Source organism: Thalassophryne amazonica, chromosome 16 (genome assembly GCF_902500255.1).
Source record: "Thalassophryne amazonica chromosome 16, fThaAma1.1, whole genome shotgun sequence".
Classification (NCBI taxonomy): Eukaryota; Metazoa; Chordata; class Actinopteri; order Batrachoidiformes; family Batrachoididae; genus Thalassophryne; species Thalassophryne amazonica.
In genome coordinates this window covers 83,554,566-83,568,062 of record NC_047118.1, presented here as the reverse complement: position 1 = coordinate 83,568,062, position 13,497 = coordinate 83,554,566, and the positions used below count along the sequence as shown (strand labels likewise).

Genomic DNA, 13,497 nt, shown 5'->3' with positions numbered 1-13,497 from the left:
GCTGGCTTATCCAAATGTGCTTTAGCATACCTCAATTGACTCTGTTTGTGGTGTGTATGCAGAAAAGGCTTCCTCTGCATTACAGCATCTCCTTGTGGAAAGTGCACTGTATTTTCACAAAATGATGCACAGAGACACTATCTGCAGCAAAATCATGTTGTAGGTCTTTGGAGCAGCTCTGTGGGTTGACTATGACTGTTTCTGATCATCCTTCGCTTCATCTTATCTGAGATTTTTCTTGGCCTGCCACTTCAGGCCTTAAGTAATACTGTGCCTGTGGTCTTCCATTTCCTCACTATGTTCCTCACAGTGGAAACTGACAGCTGAAATCTCTGAGATAGCTTTTTGTATCCTTCCCCTAAACCAGGGGTGGGCAACTTGTTCCAAGGGGGTTCAGGTTTTCTTTGCAGCCACTGACTCCACCAGGTGATTTCACTGATTAATATCACTTGAGCAGGTGGAATCAGTTAATCAGTGCCCACATCTGCTCTAAACCATGATGTTGGACAATCTTTGTTTTCAGGTCATTTGAGAGTTGTTTAGAGGCTCCCATGTTGCCACTTCGTTAGAAGAGATGCAAAGAGGGGAAACATTTGCAAATCGTCACCTTAAATACCCTCATGATTGGATTCACCTGTGTAAGGAGGTCAAGGGTCAGTGAGCTTACCAAACCAATTTTGTGTTCCAATATTAGTGCTAAATGTATTCAGATCAATAAAATGACAAGGGTGCCCAAATTTATGCACCTGCCTAATTTTGTTTAAATAATTATTGCACACTTTCTGTGAATACTAGAAACTTCATTTCACTTCTCAAATATCAGTGTGTTCGTCTGCTGTATGATATATTTAACTGAAATTTCTGATCCAGACAACCAATAATTTATAAAGGAAAATCATGGAAATAATCAGGGGTTGCCAAACTTTTGCATACAGCTGTATGTCATCCCATGCCTACTATATATGTTGGTAAATTACAGTGACACTTCTCAAAACTGCATTTTGTTGAAACAATTAATACATTTTGTTGCTAAATTCGGACGTGTGAGGTGATAAAGCGCATGCACAGTAGAACTCATCTTGACGGGACATATGAAAATTATTTAATAAATGCAGTTTCCTAAAGTTGGATAAAACACATACTCATGAAATAAAGATAAATATAACGTGGGAGTAGCTTACTTGTACAGACAAAATATACATATACTTTAATGGTCCCAGTGAAAAAATACAGAAAATGCACTCACTGTAGGTGTAAATACACTGAATACAATTCATATAAAACCTACCTCCTACTTAACTTGGGGTGTCTTATTTTTACAAGCAACTTACTTTATCTGTGTAAGAACTTCTAACTTTGTAGGCATATATATTATAGTAAAGGTACTCAGCATTAAAAAAAAAGGCTAAACAATTTATCTGTGATCATTATTGTAGTTAATGTAGGCTGTGCTCTATATGTACTTAGTGTGTGTCATATACACATACAATAATAAATATACAGGATTCATTTTATTTGTATGTTTTTTGTATTTTTTGCATATTTCTTTCCAGACACTCCAAATACATAGGATTTACAGAGCCCTTCAAAAGTATTTGAACATGTACTATGTCACACACTAATTTATTTGTGCCATATATAATACAAAAATACACAGAATAAAATTTTCTACAATTACCTTCCTTAAACTCAAACTGAGAGCACATTTTTACAACTTGATATAAAGTAATTCCAAATATAAAAGCCAAGATGATGAGTTGCATAAGTAATGGAATGCTTTGGTATAATACCTGTAAATAATCAGTTCCTTGCCAGTTTTACTGCTGCAATAAGTATTTGAACACCTGTGAAAATCAATGTTAATATTGGTACAGTAGGCTTTGTTTGCAATTACAGAGGTCAAATGTTTCCTGTAGTTTTTCACCAGGTTTGTACACACTGCAGCAGGGATTTTGGCCCATTCCTCCACACAGATCTTCTCTAGATCAGCCAGGTTACTGGGTTGTTGCTGAGAAACACAGAGTTTGAGCTCCCTCCAAAGATTTTTTTTATTTGGTTTAGGTCTGGAGACTGGCTCGGCCACTCCAGAACCTTGATATGCTTCTTACGGAGCCACTTCTTGGTTATCTTTCTCTTTTTGGAGCATCTTTGCTTGCCTCTACTGGTGGTTGGCTCTCACTGCGGTATTGTATCACTTCCTGTTCCGGAGCACAGCGGTGTTTTTCTGTATCTGTTAGCTGTTTAATCTGCGCAGTTAGATTGATCTAGTTATCTAGATTACGATTTGTTTCCCAGTGTAATCTTTACGTGCCTTAACTAAAGCACTCCTTCTGCTGAATCACCTCTAAATTATTTACACATTATTCACTTTGCGTGTTTTTTAGGAATCCGCTAGCTTAGCGTAGCTACTAGCTCTTAGCCGATTTAGCATGGCGGCTTCTCCTGTCTTCTCCCGCACTTTTCTGCTCTGGGTGTGAAATGTTTAGTTATTCCTCGGCCTCCTTTAGCAGTAACGGTACTTGTAATAAGTGTAGCTTATTCGTAGCTTTGGAGGCCAGGCTGGGCGAATTGGAGACTCGGCTCTGCACCGTGGAAAATTCTACAGCTAGCCAGGCCCCTGTAGTCGGTGCGGACCAAGGTAGCTTAGCCGCCGTTAGTTCCCCCCTGGCAGATCCCGAGCAGCCGGGAAAGCAGGCTGACTGGGTGACTGTGAGGAGGAAGCGTAGCCCTAAACAGAAGCCCCGTGTACACCGCCAACCCGTTCACATTTCTAACCGTTTTTCCCCACTCGACGACACACCCGCCGAGGATCAAACTCTGGTTATTGGTGACTCTGTTTTGAGAAATGTGAAGTTAGCGACACCAGCAACCATAGTCAATTGTCTTCTGGGGGCCAGAGCAGGCGACATTGAAGGAAATTTGAAACTGCTGGCTAAGGCTAAGCGTAAATTTGGTAAGATTGTAATTCACGTCGGCAGTAATGACACCCGGTTACGCCAATCGGAGGTCACTAAAATTAACATTAATCGGTGTGTAACTTTGCAAAAACAATGTCGGACTCTGTAGTTTTCTCTGGGCCCCTCCCCAATCGGACCGGGAGTGACATGTTTAGCCGCATGTTCTCCTTGAATTGCTGGCTGTCTGAGTGGTGTCCAAAAAATGAGGTGGGCTTCATAGATAATTGGCAAAGCTTCTGGGGAAAACCTGGTCTTGTTAGGAGAGACGGCATCCATCCCACTTTGGATGGAGCAGCTCTCATTTCTAGAAATCTGGCCAATTTTCTTAAATCCTCCAAACCGTGACTATCCAGGGTTGGGACCAGGAAGCAGAGTTGTAGTCTTACACACCTCTCTGCAGTTTCTCTCCCCCTGCCATCCCCTCATTCCCCATCCCCGTAGAGACGGTGCCTGCTCCCAGACTACCAATAACCAGCAAAAATCTATTTAAGCATAAAAATTCAAAAAGAAAAAATAATATAGCACCTTCAACTGCACCACAGACTAAAACAGTTAAATGTGGTCTATTAAACATTAGGTCTCTCTCTTCTAAGTCCCTGTTGGTAAATGATATAATAATTGATCAACATATTGATTTATTCTGCCTAACAGAAACCTGGTTACAGCAGGATGAATATGTTAGTTTAAATGAGTCAACACCCCCGAGTCACACTAACTGTCAGAATGCTCGTAGCACGGGCCGGGGCGGAGGATTAGCAGCAATCTTCCATTCCAGCTTATTAATTAATCAAAAACCCAGACAGAGCTTTAATTCATTTGAAAGCTTGTCTCTTAGTCTTGTCCATCCAAATTGGAAGTCCCAAAAACCCAGTTTTATTTGTTATTATCTATCGTCCACCTGGTCGTTACTGTGAGTTTCTCTGTGAATTTTCAGACCTTTTGTCTGACTTAGTGCTTAGCTCAGATAAGATAATTATAGTGGGCGATTTTAACATCCACACAGATGCTGAGAATGACAGCCTCAACACTGCATTTAATCTATATTAGACTCTATTGGCTTTGCTCAAAAAGTAAATGAGTCCACCCACCACTTTAATCATATCTTAGATCTTGTTCTGACTTATGGTATGGAAATAGAAGACTTAACAGTATTCCCTGAAAACTCCCTTTTGTCTGATCATTTCTTAATAACATTTACATTTACTCTGATGGACTACCCAGCAGTAGGGAATAAGTTTCATTACACTAGAAGTCTTTCAGAAAGCGCTGTAACTAGGTTAAGGATATGATTCCTTCTTTATGTTCTCTAATGCCATATAACAACACAGTGCAGAGTAGCTACCTAAACTCTGTAAGGGAGATAGAGTATCTCGTCAGTAGTTTTTACATCCTCATTGAAGACAACTTTGGATGCTGTAGCTCCTCTGAAAAAGAGAGCTTTAAATCAGAAGTGTCTGACTCCGTGGTATAACTCACAAACTCGTAGCTTAAAGCAGATAACCCGTAAGTTGGAGAGGAAATGGCGTCTCACTAATTTAGAAGATCTTCACTTAGCCTGGAAAAAGAGTCTGTTGCTCTATAAAAAGCCCTCCGTAAAGCTAGGACATCTTTCTACTCATCACTAATTGAAGAAAATAAGAACAACCCCAGGTTTCTTTTCAGCACTGTAGCCAGGCTGACAAAGAGTCAGAGCTCTATTGAGCTGAGTATTCCATTAACTTTAACTAGTAATGACTTCATGACTTTCTTTGCTAACAAAATTTTAACTATTAGAGAAAAAATTACTCATAACCATCCCAAAGACGTATCGTTATCTTTGGCTGCTTTCAGTGATGCCGGTATTGGTTAGACTCTTTCTCTCCGATTGTTCTGTCTGAGTTATTTTCATTAGTTACTTCATCCAAACCATCAACATGTTTATTAGACCCCATTCCTACCAGGCTGCTCAAGGAAGCCCTACCATTGTTTAATGCTTCGATCTTGGATATGATCAATCTATCTTTGTTAGTTGGCTATGTACCACAGGCTTTTAAGGTGGCAGTAATTAAACCATTACTTAAAAGCCATCACTTGACCCAGCTATCTTAGCTAATTATAGGCCAATCTCCAACCTTCCTTTTCTCTCAAAAATTCTTGAAAGGGTAGTTGTAAAACAGCTAACTGATCATCTGCAGAGGAATGGTCTATTTGAAGAGTTTCAGTCAGGTTTTAGAATTCATCATAGTACAGAAACAGCATTAGTGAAGGTTACAAATGATCTTCTTATGGCCTCGGACAGTGGACTCATCTCTGTGCTTGTTCTGTTAGACCTCAGTGCTGCTTTTGATACTGTTGACCATAAAATTTATTACAGAGATTAGAGCATGCCATAGGTATTAAAGGCACTGCGCTGCGGTGGTTTGAATCATATTTTTCTAATAGATTACAATGTGTTCATGTAAATGGGGAATCTTCTTCACAGACTAAAGTTAATTATGGAGTTCCACAAGGTTCTGTGCTAGGACCAATTTTATTCACTTTATATATGCTTCCCTTAGGCAGTATTATTAGACGGTATTGCTTAAATTTTCATTGTTACGCAGATGATACCCAGCTTTATCTATCCATGAAGCCAGAGGACACACACCAATTAGCTAACTGCAGGATTGTCTTACAGATATAAAGACATGGATGACCTCTAATTTCCTGCTTTTAAACTCAGATAAAACTGAAGTTATTGTACTTGGCCCCACAAATCTTAGAAACATGGTGTCTAACCAGATCCTTACTCTGGATGGCATTACCCTGACCTCTAGTAATACTGTGAGAAATCTTGGAGTCATTTTTGATCAGGATATGTCATTCAAAGCGCATATTAAACAAATATGTAGGACTGCTTTTTTGCATTTACGCAATATCTCTAAAATCAGAAAGGTCTTGTCTCAGAGTGATGCTGAAAAACTAATTCATGCATTTATTTCCTCTAGGCTGGACTATTGTAATTCATTATTATCAGGTTGTCCTAAAAGTTCCCTAAAAAGCCTTCAGTTAATTCAAAATGCTGCAGCTAGAGTACTGACGGGGACTAGAAGGAGAGAGCATATCTCACCCATATTGCCTCTCTTCATTGGCTTCCTGTTAATTCTAGAATAGAATTTAAAATTCTTCTTCTTACTTATAAGGTTTTGAATAATCAGGTCCCATCTTATCTTAGGGACCTCGTAGTACCATATCACCCCAATAGAGCGCTTCGCTCTCAGACTGCAGGCTTACTTGTAGTTCCTAGGATTTGTAAGAGTAGAATGGGAGGCAGAGCCTTCAGCTTTCAGGCTCCTCTCCTGTGGAACCAGCTCCCAATTCAGATCAGGGAGACAGACACCCTCTCTACTTTTAAGATTAGGCTTAAAACTTTCCTTTTTGCTAAAGCTTATAGTTAGGGCTGGATCAGGTGACCCTGAACCATCCCTTAGTTATGCTGCTATAGACGTAGACTGCTGGGGGGTTCCCATGATGCACTGTTTCTTTCTCTTTTTGCTCTGTATGCACCACTCTGCATTTAATCATTAGTGATCGATCTCTGCTCCCCTCCACAGCATGTCTTTTTCCTGGTTCTCTCCCTCAGCCCCAACCAGTCCCAGCAGAAGACTGCCCCTCCCTGAGCCTGGTTCTGCTGGAGGTTTCTTCCTGTTAAAAGGGAGTTTTTCCTTCCCACTGTAGCCAAGTGCTTGCTCACAGGGGGTCGTTTTGACCGTTGGGGTTTTACATAATTATTGTATGGCCTTGCCTTACAATATAAAGTGCCTTGGGGCAACTGTTTGTTGTGATTTGGCGCTATATAAAAAAATTGATTGATTGATTGATGGTTTTTGCTCTGTATGCACCACTCTGCATTTAATTATTAGTGATTGATCTCTGCTCCCCTCCACAGCATGTCTTTTTCCTGGTTCTCTCCCTCAGCCCAAACCAGTCCCAGCAGAAGACTGCCCCTCCCTGAGCCTGGTTCTGCTGGAGGTTTCTTCTGTTAAAAGGGAGTTTTTCCTTCCCACTGTCGCCAAGTGCTTGCTCACAGGGGGTCGTTTTGACCGTTGGGGTTTTTCCGTAATTATTGTATGGCTTTTGCCTTACAATATAAAGTGCCTTGGGGCAACTGTTTGTTGTGATTTGGTGCTATATAAATAAAATTGATTTGATTTGATTTATCCTGGCTGTGCGCTTCAGGTCATTGTCATGTTGGAAGACCCATCCATGACCCATCTTCAATGCTCTAACTGAGGGAAGGAGGCTGTTTGCCAAAATCTCACAATACATGGTCATCCTCTCCTTAATACAGTGCAGTCGTCCTGTCCCATGTGCAGAAAAACACCCCCAAAGCATGATGCTTCCACCCCCATGCTTCACAGTAGGGATGGTGTTTTTGGGATGGTGCTCAGCATTCTTCTTCCTCCAAACACAGTGAGTGGAATTAAGACCCGAAAGTTCTATTTTGGTCTCATCTGACCACATAAATTTCTCCCTCTGGATCATCCAAATGGTCACGGGCAAACTTAAGATGGGCCTGGACGTGTGCTGATTTAAGCAGGGGAACCTTCCGTGCCATGCATGATTTTAACCCATGACGTCTTAGTGTATTACCCACAGTAACCTTGGAAACAGTGGTGCCTGCTCTCTTCAGGTCATTGACCAGCTCCTCCCGTGCAGTTCTGGGCTGATTCCTCACCTTTCTTAGGATCATTGATACGCCACAAGGTGGGATCTTGCATGGAGCCCCAGTCCGAGGGAGATTGACAGTCATGTTTAGCTTCTTCCATTTTCGAATAATTGCTCCAACAGTAGATCGTTTTTCACCAAGCTGCTTGGCAATTGCCCCGTAGCACTTTCCAGCCTTGTGGAGGTCTACAATTTTGTCACTGGTGTCTTTGGACAGCTCTTTTGTCTTAGCCATGTTAGTAGTTGGAGTCTTACTGATTGTGTGGGGTGGACAGGTGTCTTTATGCAGCTAACGACCTCAAATAGGTGCTTCTAATTTGGAATAATAAGTGGAGTGGAGGTGGACTTTTTAGAGGCGGACTAACAGGTCTTTGAGCGCCAGAATTTCTGCTGATTGGCAGGTGTTGAAATACTTATTTGCAGCAGTAACATGCAAATAAATTATTTAAAAAATCATACATTGTGATTTCCGGATTTGTTTTTTTTGTTTTGTTTTTTTTTTGTTTTTTTTTTTGTTTTTTTTAGATTATGTCTCTCACAGTGGACATGCACCTAAGATAAAAATGTCAGACCCTTCCATGATTTCGAAGTGGGAGAACTTGCAAAATCGCAGGGTGTTCAAATACTTATTTTCCTCACTGTATATGCGCTTCTCACCAGCGTCATAACAGCATGCCTGAAAAAAAATTACACTGTAGTTGGGCTGTTGCGCTGTTTCCAAGGGTGTGTACCGGAAAAATCATTTAGATCATTTCTCTAAATTGATTGTGGATGCGCTGGTTCTGATTTAGAAGCAGCGCGTCCACAGTTTATTCATCAATCTCTCAGAGCCATTTAAAGATGTCAACCATGACTACCAAGACTGTTGCAAACAAGAAGAGAGAATTGTCTCCTGTTTAATTTACACAATTGTTTTTTTTTTTTCGTTCCTCATAATGTGGCCTTTCTCTAAAACACTTTCGCCTACATTTTTACGGCCAAATTTTGTGAAGTAGTATTAATATGTTGCATAACTAAATAATCATGTAACAGCTCAAAAAATGGTTTTAATTACACTCACCCAAATTGATATCTAATCGATTCTAAATCTTAAGAATCGGAATCGAATCTATTCTTAAATTTGAATCAATACCCAGCTCTAGTGCTGAGGGTTCCTTTGAGCCTGTAGGAGCAGCAGCTAATGTTTGTCCTCCTCTGGTTGGGGTGGTAGGAGTGGCAGCAGACAGTCATCCAACAACTCGTCGAGCAGCAGGCGCAGGAAGTAAGCCACCAGCGGAACACCTACTGTCACCTGTTCACCTCTGTCTGGTCCGACACAGCAGCACAGAGTGGACCGCCCATGTACAGTGAAGCCACACCTGTAAACGTCAGATCCCAACGTCAGATCGTGTACATGTCTTTTTAAGAACTGAGGAAACTTGTTAAGGTGAAACAGCCCTTGGTCATCATCTGTCCTCAAACCATTTGTTCCATTCTAAATGTAGATATGAGCTATCTGTATTTTACTTAATATCTCCTAACAGTTTTCCATTTATTATGATTAGAACGTGCCGTATATGGTTTATTTCCTTGTTGCAAATGGTTAATAATAATAAAAAGCAGGTTGTTAATTTTATCTGTATGGCTTTCTCTAACTGGACTGTGTTTTTTGCTGTCCTTGAACACAACATATCCAACATTGCAGCACTGCGCTGCATAAAAGTGTCTCCACAAAAGACCTACAAGGTTCACAGTTCATGTGTCCCCACAGTAAACACCAGCTGAGTGTAGTTGTACTGCAGTAACACCACTTGGAGTGCAGGGGATCACTTTTCACTACTTCTGTTTACAGTCCCAACACCTGAGCACCTGTGAGCCAATTTGCAGCTGTCAGTCACTTTTCTGTTAATTTGAAGTCTTTTTTTTTTCTGTCTGTCACAAACACAATAGTTATGCCTCCTCATATTACTCACTGCAGGTACACAAATCCTGCACTGTGCATCACAAATTAAAAAATGTTACGCTCACAGTTGTGCTACCGTGGCTGCAGTAAATATAATGGAAAACAAATTCACACACCCGCATCAAAAAATGTGAACTCATGGACAACGTGCACGTCTGCAAATCAGTATGTAAATCCATGCAATGAAAGCTGCACACCTGTACAAATTTTTCTTGGAAATTTTTGTAGTATAAACCCAAGTCATTAAAGACAAAACTGTTTCAATCTGCTGCTGTGAGTCTTGAATGTTTTGTTTCACTCACAAATGACAGTGTTTCTGTGTAGGCTCTCAATTGTCCAGGTCGTTTCCATAGTAGAGAAGCTTGAATCTTCGACTGGACTGGGTTGCTTGAAGCGAGGACGTTTCGCTTCAAATCACAGAAGCTTCCTCAGCTAAAATTCTTGCTCTGGTTTCAGTCTTTTGTTCATGGTAATGAGTCATTCACGTCATCAGCAGAGTCGTCAAGGGAGCCATTAGGAGAGGGTCCGTCCCATCATCAGGAGGGACAGCTGCCCTGTCATTAGGAGGGTGCTAACTACAGCACAATAGGTGCTAATTAGAACTATTGTTTAGTCACTAGCCTATAGCAGTCTGCCTTTCGGTAGGAGGGGTCTGGTTAGGTTTAAAACTCCAGCTTTTGTGACTTCTTGATTATTCTTCTCTACAAGAGTCAAGACAGAAGTCAGACCACCAGAGCAAGAATTTTATCTGAGGAAGCTTCTGTGATTTGAAGCGAAACATCCTCACGTCAAGCAACCCAGTCCAGTCGAAGATTCAAGCTTCTCTACTATTCACAAATGACAAGTTTGGAGTGTGGAGCAAAAATGATTTGTACCTGTAGAGGCAGGGGGCCGGACCAGTTCAGAGGTCAGGGAACCCGTTAGCCAATCAGGAGGGTGGGGGGGTGGGGGCGCACCTTTGACTTCAGTCCTCAGTCCTTTGTGGAAATGTACAGTTGAGGAGGTCAAATGTCCTGATACACAAGCGTGACTACTTCTATGAGCTACAAATTCTACTGTCACAAGTGCTCGAGGTTTTGCACAAAATACACTTTTGTACAGGTTTTTTTTTATACACTAAAGATTTTGTGTCAAATACTCAATATGACAAGATGGATGCTATTTCTTTTGTCCTTTATTAACAAGTGGCCTTATTCAAAAATGGAGTAAATTTTTTTTCCCTCAAAATTCTGATTCACAACACCCCATAATAACAACGTGAAAAGTTTTTTGCAAATTTGCTAAACATAAAAAACTAAGAAATCACATGTACTTAAGTATTCACAGACTTTGCTCAAAACTTTGTTGATGCACCTTTGACAGCAATTACAGCCTCAAGTCTTCTTGAATATGATGCCACAAGCTTGTTGCACCTATCTTTCGTCAGTTTTGCCCATTGGAGAGTGTTGGTGCACAGACGTTTTCAGATCTCTCCAGAGAGGATATCACAGAGTTGTCCTGAAGCCACTCCTTTGATATCTTGGCTGTGTGCTTAGGATCATTGTCCTGCTGAAAGATGAACTGTCGCCCCAGTCTGAGGTCCAGAGCGCTCTGGAGCAGGTTTTCATCCAGGATGTCTCTGTACATTGCTGCATTCTACTTTCCCTCAATCCTGACTAGGCTCCCAGTTCCTGCTGCTGAAAAACATCCCCACAGCATGATGCTGCCACGACCGTGCTTCACTGTAGAGATGGTGCCTTATTGCCTCCATTTCTTCCTTATTTCCTTTTCAGAGCTTCACAGCAAAGGCTGTGAATGCTTATGTGCATGTGATTTCTTAGTTTTTTTTATTATTATTTTTAATAAATTTGTAAAACATCTAAAAAAAAAATCATATTGTCATTATGGGACATTGTGTGTAGTATTTTGAAGGAAAAAAATGAATTTCATCCACTTTGGAATAAAGCTGTAACATGAAATGTGGAAACGTGAAGCACTGTGAATACTTTCTGGATCCACTGTAAGTTGCATTTGGATGTTAAGGTAGAGTTTTTAGACTTGGGCGCTATTTTGTCTGATCTGGTTTATTTCAAGGTTATCCTTAAAAGTTGTGAATGAATAGGATGAACTTATAGAACTTGGATCATAACAAGATGTTCATAGGAACCTTGTTTTCCAAAAAGGCTCCGTGGTGGGGGTTTTCATGATGTAGATACAGCCTTCTCAATTGGAGAAGAGTTTTATTTCCACCTTGGGTTGTAAAACTGAAGACAATTGACTTCATCCATGACCACTACAAGACACTATGAAGTTGTTTGGACATATGTTGTTCTGAGTTGAGAACCCTAATTGCAAAGCTGGATTCTGAGCACTCAGCACACAGATGGCAACAGAGGTTCCAAAGATGATGTTCCTGAAAGGCAAAAACCAGACATATCTATGGGATATTACATAAGCAAAACAAAGTTGCTTGTTGGGGCATTGGAGTTGTTCCAGTCCTTTCAGAGTAGACAGGCAGCCCAGAGCATTTTGGTCAAACGAACAAGGTACCAATATCTGAGTACAGGATCATGCACTGTGTAACCAAACATATACAGGTATTAATGTCTGGCGGGACGCCCCTGCTGCTTTTGGCCTCTGGGACCCTGAAGAAGGGGCAAAAAAATGTGCTGGGTCAAACATTGTGGGTACCACATAAAACCAAGTTTTTCAAAATGCGCATACTTCACAGACTTTTGAATAGGCCTTGCCAGACATATTGTCCTCTGCGTAAGGGTCGCCAGATCCCCTTGAAGGGGTTCCTAAATATGGGCTGGATTAAACATTGAAGGTACCACACAAAACCAAGTTTAAATGAACAATTACACTCCACTAAGTATAAAATGACCAATGCTAGACAAATTGTCTGCTGCATTGGTCCTGCCAAATACCCCCAAAATTGAACAGTTTTTACAGCAGTGGTTGATTTTAGCTAGGTTAAACCTTAAAAATACTACCAAAAAGTAATGTCACTTGAAAAGGTAGTTCACACAAAACTCAGAATGACCGTTGCCAGACGGATTGTCCTCTGCATAAGGGTCGCCAGACCCCCTCGAAGGGGTCCATAAATATGGGCTGGATTAAACATTGAAGGTACCACATGAAACCAAGTTTAAATGAACAATTACATTCCACTAAATATAAAATGACTAATGCCAGACAAATTGTCTGCTGCTTTGGCCCTGCCAAACACCCCCAAAATTGGACAGTTTTACAGCAGTGGTCTCTGCTGGCTTTGTTCAGTAAGAAATCTGATAGGTTGCAGAATACATGTAGTAGGCCTGGGCTGCATATGGTTATTTCTATGTTTCAGGAGGTTAGAATTTGAAAGCTGCAATTTTAATGAACATATTATTAATATCAACATCATCATCAATTTTATTTATATAGCGCCAAATCACAACAAACAGTTGCCCCAAGGCGCTTTATATTGTAAGGCAAGGCCATACAATAATTACGTAAAAACCCCAATGGTCAAAACGACCCCCTGTGAACAAGCACTTGGCGACAGTGGGAAGGAAAGGGCCTAGGTTATTTATGCCCCACTGAAACACTGATACCCATCAATAAGGCATACACCTCTTGTATCACATAGGTGAACTACATCATGAATAAAAGATTGAAGATGGGCCCACTTGATATGATATAGGATTTATTTTATATTTTTGCTCTACACTTCCTCTTGAACATTTCCAACTGTGACAGCCACATGAGCCACATATTAGACAATATTTTAAGCTTAATGATCAGGGTGAAGGAGACAAAAATGTTTAAGGAATGGTTGAGGATTTAGAACAGACAATATTAGAGGACACGAATTAGAGGATGATTTAAAATTGTTCATGCAGTTTTCAAGGAGATACTTTATTTGAAAACTATGTGGTTAATACTGGC

General features: G+C 40.7%; 1 protein-coding gene across 1 annotated transcript in view; it reads left to right on the top strand.

The window, feature by feature from the left end:
* Nucleotides 1-9,277, top strand: part of srrm2 (serine/arginine repetitive matrix 2) — a 64,571-nt gene extending 55,294 nt beyond the window's left edge. The window contains exon 15 of the mRNA XM_034189535.1: nucleotides 8,854-9,277. Within this exon, the coding sequence (XP_034045426.1) occupies nucleotides 8,854-8,908 (55 nt within the window). The 3' untranslated portion in view covers nucleotides 8,909-9,277. The remainder of the gene's footprint in view (nucleotides 1-8,853) is intronic.
* The last annotated feature ends 4,220 nt before the right edge of the window (nucleotides 9,278-13,497 follow it).